The 9,869-nt window shown below is 47.1% G+C and overlaps 1 protein-coding gene across 1 annotated transcript in view; it reads right to left on the reverse strand.

Moving 5' to 3' along the window:
• The window catches only part of ECPAS (Ecm29 proteasome adaptor and scaffold), a gene marked incomplete at its 5' end in the record, with an annotated part of 100,175 nt that extends 97,402 nt beyond the window's left edge, over positions 1-2,773 (reverse strand). The window contains one exon of the mRNA XM_079706385.1: positions 2,734-2,773. Within this exon, the coding sequence (XP_079562511.1) occupies positions 2,734-2,773 (40 nt within the window). The remainder of the gene's footprint in view (positions 1-2,733) is intronic.
• Positions 2,774-9,869: the final 7,096 nt, after the last annotated feature.

The raw sequence follows: 9,869 nt of genomic DNA on the forward strand, positions 1-9,869 counted from the left end.
AACTTAAAACATCAGACCGCCTCACACCCACTGGGATAGCTACTATCAAAAATATAGAAAATAGGGCTTCCCTGGTGGCGCAGTGGTTGAGAGTCCGCCTGCCAATGCAGGGGACACGGGTTCGTGCCCCGGTCTGGGAGGATCCCACATGCCGCGGAGCGGCTGGGCCCGTGAGCCATGGCCGCTGAGCCTGCGCATCCGGAGCCTGTGCTCCGCAACGGGAGAGGCCACAACAGTGAGAGACCCGAGTACCGCAAAAAAAAAAAAAAATATATATATATATATAGAAAATAACAAGTGTTGGCGAGGTCCTAGAAAAACTGGAGCCCTTGTTTACTGCTGGTGGGAACATAAAATGGTATAGGCACTGTGGAAAGCAGTATGGCAGTTCCTCAAAAAATTAAAAATAGAATTACCATATAATCCAACAATCCCACTTCAGGGTATATATCCAAAAGAACTGGAAGCACAGTCTCAAAGAGAGATGTGTACATCCATATTCATAGCAGCATTATTCACAATAGCTAAAAACATACAAGCAACCCAAGTGTCCCTCAACAGATGGATGAGAAAATATGACATATGTATACAACAGAATACTACTCAGCCTTAAAAAAGAAAATCCTGTCACATGGTACAACACGGATGAACCGAGGACATTATGCCAAGTGAAATAAGCCAGCCACAAAAAGACAAATCCTGTATGAGTCCACTTACATGAGATACCTAGAGATATCAAAATCATAGAGACAGAGAGTTCCCTGGTGGCGCAGTGGTTAAGAATCCGCCTGCCAATGCAGGGGACGTGGGTTCGATCCCTGGTCCAGGAAAATCCCACATGCTGTGGAGCTACTGAGCCCATGAGCCACAACTACTGAGGCCGTGCGCCACAACCACTGAGCCTGCACTGTAGAGCCCGTGTGCCACAACTACTGAAGCCTGTGCGTCTAGAGCCGGTGCTCCGCTACAAGAGAAGCCACCACAATGAGAAGCCCGCACACTGCAACAAAGAGTAGCCCCGCTCCCCACAACTAGAGAAAGCCCGCACACAGCAACAAAGACCCAACACAGCCAAAAAATAAATAAATAAATTTATTTTTTAAAAAAAAATCACAGAGACAGAAAGTAGTACAGTAGCTGCCAGGGGCTGGGAGGACGGGGGAAAGGGAGGGTTTAGTGGGCATACAGTTTCTGTTTTGCAAGATGAAAAGAGTTGTGGAGATAAACGGTGGTGATGATTGCACAACAATATGAATGTCCTTAAGACCACTGGCCTGTACAGTTAGAAATGGTTTTGATGGTAAATTTTATGTTATGTGTATTTTACCACAATAACAAAAAATGGAAGAAAAAAGATCAGGGAGCTGATCTCCCCAAAAGGCCTGGTGGTGCTCCAGCTTGGAACTGACACACAAGCAATCAACTCTGTGGCTATCAGGCCCTGTTTATCTCTAACCACCGCATGAGACCTTGTCTACTCAAGACTCTCCATCCTGCCCAGGGTGACACCAATTCTTTATTTCAGCCTCAAAATGTGCAAACACCACTGCTGCTACACCAGTTTTGTGTCAAAGCAGCAAGGAACTTATCTCTCTAAGCCTGCCTCCTCTTTAAAACAAGGATAATTACTACCTACCTGCCTTACTAGGCTGTTAGGAGGACAAAAGTGAGATCATGTATATAAAAGTATCTTTAAACTGTCAAGCACCAAAGAAACAGAAATTACTGTGCGTATAGCTACTTTCATATGAAAATTCAGAGGGGGCTGTAACAACAGAAACTTCACAAGGCTTGAGACACCTCACCCAGGCTTCATTCCATTTAAAACCCACCTCATCCCTAAATAACACCTTTCTTGTTCTTCATAAACTGAAGGGCAGCGTTGAGAAAACACCTAAAGCTTTTCACCTAACCACCCCAAAGGCAATCAGAAATTGTCTTGCATGTCCTAGGAAAATTCAATTTTTATGACCCCGGCGTGGGCCTGCGGCGCCCGGGGACTACACTTCCCATAAACCACCGAGGCGAACCCGGGCGGCGGGCGAGGTGGCCTGCGATTCAGGGTGACCACCGCTCTCCCCGAGCGTGGATCGCCGTCCCCCGGAAAACTGCAACGTTTAAGGTCAAGTGTGCACTGGCTCTCCTTTCTGAAAGCGCTGTCACCCCGAGGTTTCCCCTGCGGCTAGCGCCGCGACCCTGCCTGCTCGCCCGTCCTTCCTGCTCCACCTGAGGGTCACCGCCTGTTCCTGACCTTTCCGCTGATTTCTAGTGTCACAACACGGCACCTTCTCCTCCTCCCCGAAAGCTCCACTTCTAGAACTCGCCCAACAGTTGGGCCCGGGGTCCACGGAGGGGTCACACGGGACGGCAGACACAGCCCGCCCCTCTGGGGCTCCGGCCGCCCAGCCAGCCCAGCCCCTACGGGCAGGGGGCTAGGCTCCCCCCACCCCCGGGCCGGGGCGGATCGCACACCGAGGTGGCTCCGCCCGGGGCTCCGGTTTCAATTTCGCAACGTGACGGTGCAAACCTGAGGCCTACAAACGCCGCCGGCGGCCGCCGCCCCGCCCGCCCAACCGCCAGGCCCGAGCGCCCCAGCCCCCCGCACGCCGCGGCCGCCGCCCGCCCGCCAGCCCGGCCCTGCTCCCCGGCCCTCCCGCCCGGCCCCGGCCGCCGCTCCCGGCCCGGCGCTGCGCCGGATCCGGCTCGCGGCCGCAGGCTTGCCGTGGCACTTACTGAGCTCGTCCTGGGAGGCGGAGGCGGCGGCCGCAGCCATGTTGCGCCGGGGAGGGAGGGAGGGGCCGGAGGGGGAGGGCACGGACGGGCGGCACGGGGGGCTCGCCGCTCTCGGTGCAGCAGAGGCCGGCAGCCGCCTCTGGTACTTCGGCGCGGGCCGAGCTGCGCCCACGAGGCCCGCCCGCCGTCGCCGCCGCCTGCGTCCTCCTCGCTGCACGCGTAGTTCTCGCCGTCCCCCGCGAGCTCGCGACTCGGGCGCTCCCGCAGTCCGGCGTCTCTGCGGAGCCGCCGCTGTCCGTTGGCCGAGGCCCGGTACGCCCGGCCCGCGCGGCTGCTCTGCGGCTCAGCGCCGCGCTCGCCCAACTCACGCCGGTTTTATATTTAGAAAGAGCTGAGCCATCCTCCCAGCGGCCCCCCCGCCGGGCCCCTCGCGCGCCCGCCCGCCCTCGCTCGCTCGCTCGCTCGCGGCTCGTCCTGCCCACCTGCCGCCGCCCGCCCCGCGCGCGGGAGCCGGCCCGCGAGCGCTCCCTGCGCGGACCCGGCACGCGGCGGCCTCCAACGGCTGCCCGGCCTAGCCGGTCCTCGCCGCCCCTCCTTGCCCGCGTAGCCTCCGGCGGCTCCGGCGCGGAACGGACGCGCAGGCCTCTGACCTGAGTCCGAGCCGGTCTCCATGCCGGGGATGCTGCGCTCGGCGCCGCGACGCGGGCGCCCAGAAGCGAGGCGAGAGGCGGGCTCGGCCTCGGGGAGCCGCGCGCCGCAGTCCGTGAGGGGCTTGGTCGAGCTGGCCCGGGCTGCCCCGGCCGGGGGAGGTCCTCGAGGCGGGACGGGAGCTCTTTCTGTAAAGGTCTGTGGTTGTCACGTTGGCTGGTCCCGACCTGGTGAAACACGCCTGTCCGAAGGAAGAGACGTGGACTCGGAAAAGTTGAGCCGGGTTCGGAGTCGGCGGGAGGAAGCCCCGCCCTGCGCCTCCCGCTGAACTTCTCGGCCCCGCCGCTGACTCAGTCCCGGGCGAGCCCCGGTGCCCAGGGCGCCTTTTCTTACTTAAAGATAGTGATAAAGTGTAGGTTTCTGATGCTCTTCGAAACTACAACTAGGACTACCGAGTGAGGGAAGATCACTAAGCCCCACTAAAGTTCAATAAGCCAAGATTTTTAAAGTTCAATTTCAAGTATATATGCTTATAGCAGTTGTTTTCTTAGATTTTAATTCTAATCCCTACGTTCTTTTTGGTAACCCGAGTGATTTATTTTGAATATAACGATTTTAACTTTATGCCTTCAGTTTGTCCGTGAGTTCACTTAGTGAAAAACACTTGCAATATGGAATTCAAATTAGGGGGTTGCATAATTGCTGTACTTTAAGTGATAGTACTGTCATAAATTAGGTACAAGGTCATACACTTTTTTTTTTTGGTATAAGAGGAAGAAATCAAGATCCTAACTAAAGGGAAATTGGTTTTATCCCTAAAAGAAATCTGTAAAGCCCTAGTTAATGTCTTGAAAAATGAATATATGTCATTCCAGATGTAACGGGCACGTACAAGGTACTTACACAACATTAAAGACATTTATGTCCTTTATTGCTTTTATTATAGAGATTATACATGATCTTTGTAAAAATTGCAAATGATTCAGAATTTAAAAATGAAAGTGAAAGGCCTTGCTTCCCCTCCCAGCATCCCACTCCCCTGAGAAAACTATGGTTAACAGGTACAGTTGAACATGCACCCTCCAAGGCCTTGTTTCTGTGCACATGTGTATACGGCCCTCAAAATAACGAAGTGGGGAGGGGGTTCAGACTCATGATAAAGTTCTGTATCAGTGTTTTTCCTCCATAGACATTCTTCCACGTTAACTCAAAAAGCTCTACACCACCACCACTCTTTTTGTTAATGACTTCATAGTATATTAAGTTAACCAGTCCCTTTTTTTGAGAACATTTTGGCTCTTTTTGTTTGATGGTGACACAAAATCGATGCGCAATGAAGTATCTGCAAACAATACTGAAGTGTATAAAGTAAAGGTTGTCCGCCACCTGGCTGCTCACCATCCCCTCATCGTACTCCCTAGAAATAATCCCTGTTAACAGTTTGGTGCATACAACCTCTCCTGACCATTTCTATGAATGTATGGAGTGACTGTACCAAGGACTAGTATGGGGAAACTGACTTCCCGTAACTTCCAATAGATCCTTCTAAAGCCAAGCCGCCCCCACCCCCCAACCCCCAACCCCTGCCAAAAGTAGAGAATCTAAGTTAAAAAAAAAAAAGTTCGTTTGAAATTTTAACTTCCAGACAAGGCCAGTTAGCAACTCATAAATTCCTCCTATATAGACATTCCAGAATCCCACATGTGTGCAAATCACATATAGGTATTTATACGCAGATTTTGTTTGACAAAAATGGAATCCTACTATACATATTACTGTGTAACTTTACCTTTTCACCAAACTATATATCACAAGTATCCTTCCATATCAGTAATAATAGCTAATACTAATTGTGCCAGGCACTATTTAAAGTGTTTTACTTGGATGAATTCATTTAATCCTTACAACAATCTTATGAAGTAGGGATTTTTATGATACAGGATGACTGAGGAAAAAAACTAAATTGCCACAAACTAGTAAGTGCTGAAGCAGGAATTTGAACCCAGACAGTGTGGATCCAGAGTCTACATTCTTTTTTTTTTTTTTAATGAATTTTATTTATTTATTTATTTATTTTTGGCTGTGTTGGGTCTTTGTGCCGCGCGGGGGCTTTCTCCAGTTGTGGTGAGCAGGGGCTACTCTTCGTTGCAGTACATGGGCTTCTCATTGCAGTGGCTTCTCTTGTTGTGGAGCATGGGCTCAAGGCATGCGGGCTTCAGTAGCCGTGGCTCATGGTCTCTAGAGTGCAGGCTCTGTAGTTGTGGCGCATTGGCTTAGTGACTCCGTGGCATGTGGGATCTTCGCGGACCAGGGCTCGAACCCGTGTCCCCTGCATTGGCAGGTGGATTCTTAACCACTGCGTCACAGGGAAGTCCCCAGAGTCTACTTTCTTTTTTTTTTTTTTTTTTTTTTTTTTTGCGGTACGCGGGCCTCTCACTGTTGTGGCCTCTCCCGTTGCGGAGCACAGGCTCCGGACGCACAGGCTCAGCGGCCATGGCTCACGGGCCCAGCCGCTCCGCGGCATATGGGATCCTCCCGGATCGGGGCACGAACCCGTATCCCCTGCATCGGCAGGCGGACTCTCAACCACTGCGCCACCAGGGAGGCCCGAGTCTACTTTCTTAACCATTCTGATCTGTATGTGCAGAATTACCTCATTCTTTTAAATGACTGCATGATAGTCTTTTCCAAAGACTTGCAAAAAAAAACCTTTCATGATAAGTACATGACAAAATTTAATCATTCCCCTATTGATGAGCATTTAAATTTTTACAATTTTTTACTACTGCAAACAATGCTACTATAAAACATTCTTATAAGTATATCTTTATGAAGTTACATATTTCTATATGTAGACATGGAATTGTTAGGCAAAAAAAAAGATGGCTTTAACATCTCATTATATACAGTAGTTTATAGCAGCTTACAATGCTGCTTCTAATCACTACTGTTTAAGCTTTTTTATAGTTGCTTCTTCCTTCAAACTACTTATAGTTTATTTTTCCCACTAAATAACATCATCATCTTACTAGGCACTATGGTTTTGAATAGTAGCCTTGAGATACTTCCTACCTAGAATTTATTTCAACTTTAAAAAACAGACAGGACACTTCTCTGGTGGCACGGTGGTTAAGAATCCGCCTGCCAATGCAGCAGGGGACACGGGTTCAAGCCCTAGTGCAGGAAGGTCCCACATGCTGCAGAGCAACTAAGCCCGTGCACCACAACTACTGAGCCTGCACTCTAGAGCCTGCGAGCCACAACTGCTGAGCCCACGTGCCACAACTACTGAAGCCCGTGTACTTAGAGTCCATGCTCCCCAACAAGAAAAGCCACCACAATGAGAAGCCTGTGCACTGCAACGAAGACCCAAAGCAACAACAACAAAAAAAAAACCCAAGAAAGTCCCTCATGGACCACTGGTAGGAATGGTAATTGGTGCAGACACTATGGAAAATAGTATGGAGGTTCCTCAAAAAATTGAAAATAGGGGAATTCCCTGGCGGTCCAGTGGTTAGGACTCCGTGCTCTCACTGATGAGGGCCTGGGTTCAGTCCCTAGTCGGGGAAGTAAAATCTAACAAGCTGTGCAGTGTGGCCAAAAGAAAAATTTGAAAAAAAAAATTGAAAACAGAACTACCATATGATACAGCAACTTCACTTCTGGGTATTTACCTGAAGAAAACAACACTAATTCAAAAAGATACATGCACCCCAATGTTCATAGCAGCATTATTTACAATAGCCAAGATATGGAAGCAACCTAAGTGTCCATCAATAGATGAATGGGTAAAGAAGAAATGGATACATGTATACAGGAATATTATTCAGCCATTAAAAGAAAGAAATCTTGCCATTTGGGACAACATGGATGGATCTAGAGGACATTATGCTACGTGAAATAAGTCAGACAAAGAAAGACAAATACCATATCATCTCACTTATATGTGGAATCTAAAAGGCAAAACAAAGAAAACAAAATGAGGACTTCCCTGGTGGCGCAGTGGTTAGGAATCCGCCTGCCAGTGCAGGGGACACGGGCTCGATCCCTGGTCTGGGAAGATCCCACATGTCGCAGAGCAACTAATCCCGTGTGCCACAACTACTGAGCCTGCGCTCTAGAGCTTGTGAGCCACAACTACTGAAGCCCGCACACCTAGAGCCCATGCTCTGCAGCAAGAGAAGCCACCGCAATGAGAAGCCCGCGTACCACAACAAAGAGTAGCCCCTGCTGGCCACAACTAGAGAAAGCCCACGCACAGCAACGAAGACCCAACCCAGCCAAAGATAAATTAATTAATTAGTTAATTAATTAATTTTAAAAAAAGAAAACAGACTCATAGATACATAGTACAAACAGGTGATGCCAGAGGGGAGGAGACTGGATGGTAAAATGGCTGAAGGGGATTAAGGGGTACAAACCTCGTTATAAAATAAATAAGCACAGGGATGTAAATATACAGCGTAAGAAATATGGTCAATAATATCATAACTTTGTATGGGGACAGATGGTTACTAGACCTATTTTGGTGATCATTTATTTCATAATGTATGCAAATGTCAAATCACTATGTAGTACGCCTGAAACTAACATAATATTGTACATCAACTATTTTTCAGTTTCAAAAAACAGACAAGAAGTAATTGGGGGAGGGTAAGAGGGGGCCAAGAAAGGCCAATGAGAAACCAAAATAATATATGACAAAATCCAGGAACTAAAAATTTGTATTTTACTCCTTAGAAGTCCCCTCTCCCTCTTGTAGGTCCTACTCACACTAAATATCTGCATGATTCTGATAGGGGGAACAATCTTGCTTCCATAGTCAGTCAAAGCAGAGTAGAAGCAGAATATTAGAGGGCACTCTTGTGGGCAGGTACATGGATGACAAAAGTACTAACGGACACACTGAAATCAAGGGAAGAAGAAGGAAAACTATGAAAAGAAGCTATAAGAACTCAAAAAGCAAAGCATGTTGGGGTTATTTATAAAGCACTGAAAGCACTACCCACCACATAGGCCCTGAAATCATTTCACTTGAATAAGTGATGTTTATGGTGCTAATCCTGACAACAAGAAATGGTGAAATAGGGACCTCCCTGGTGGTCCAGTGGTTAGGACTCCGTGCTTTCACTGCCAAGGGCCTGGGGTCAATCCCCTGGTTGGGGAACTGAGATCCCACAAGCTGTGTGGCATGGCCAAAAAAAAAAAAAAGAAATGGTGAAATTATGTCTAATTTCAAGCAACAAAAATCAAGGAAGTATGAAGTATATTTTACAAAGCTTTTCATCTAAAATGATTATAATAAGTAAGCAACTTCTGGTGCTTAAAAGGTTTAATTCTAAGCTATCTAGAAAATCCAGCTATCCTAAAAGATTCAATTATCCATTCCCAAAGAGCCCCAGATAAGCCAAAATTCTATATAAATAAGTCTAATATAAATTAGACTTATATAAATAAGTCTAATTGTTTTGGTTGCTGAAAAAGTTAGGGACTGGATCCAATCTGCCAACAGAGGCACAACCCTAATGATCTTCTTCTCTGCTCTTTTCGGTCAGTTATTGACTGAAGACATATTTCACGGCATATAAAACCATGTCATGACTCAAAACATTCCACTTTCTAAAACTTGAACTCAGAAACATCAGTCTCTAACCACCATATAAATCTTTCCTCTCTTACTAATTCCTGTGGATTGGAGTACATTTTTTAAATCATTGAACATTTTATTTTTAATTTTAATAACCAAGTAAAACAGTAGGCTTGTCATAGCAAACTAGAAAATTAACAAATTGGGAGATAGAGGAATGCTAAAAGTATGTCTTTCAGAAGAATTAAGAGAGAGAAAATACAAAAAATGAGTTTGAAAACATAGAAGCTTCAAACTTCTCTATTAGAAGACTAGGTGGAAAGAACATAGAAAATTGTGGAAAAGCAATTTTTGAATCAATTCCAATTGTGGAATGGCTGACTGCATCTAGAAACTAATGCAATAGCTGTAATTTGTTTAGAAGGGTCCGAGTCAACAGATATGTCATTTTTGCTTCCTGCCTTTTCTGTTAATTCTGCCTGGAATTTAGACAACGCTGGAGCTCCAGTGACCATGTTGTGAATATGACATACCTACAGGCCATTTAAGCAGAAACATGGCACGAGGCCAGATCTCTGAATGTATTGTGAGAGCTGCCATACAAGCTATGGTCAGCCTGATTCCGATTTTATTACTGAATGAGAAAAACAAAATCCTGATTAGCTTAAGCCTCTATTTTAGGAACATAGAGTACATTTTAGATCCTCATCATCACCTGGAAGTTTTTGACCACTTTATGTTCATGGCAATGAATCCTTATTAGCACCTTCAAGTTTTTCTTTCCTTGATTTCTCTCTTACATACAGTGCCAGTCAGTTCCCAACCTTGGGCAAACCCCACCATTCATTTGATTTTTCCCCTCCCAAATATCACTGGAGAAAGGCAAAAAGCTGATCTGGTC

The sequence above is a fragment of the Hyperoodon ampullatus genome (genome assembly GCF_949752795.1).
Source record: "Hyperoodon ampullatus genome assembly, chromosome: 6".
NCBI classification, from domain to species: domain Eukaryota; kingdom Metazoa; phylum Chordata; class Mammalia; order Artiodactyla; family Ziphiidae; genus Hyperoodon; species Hyperoodon ampullatus.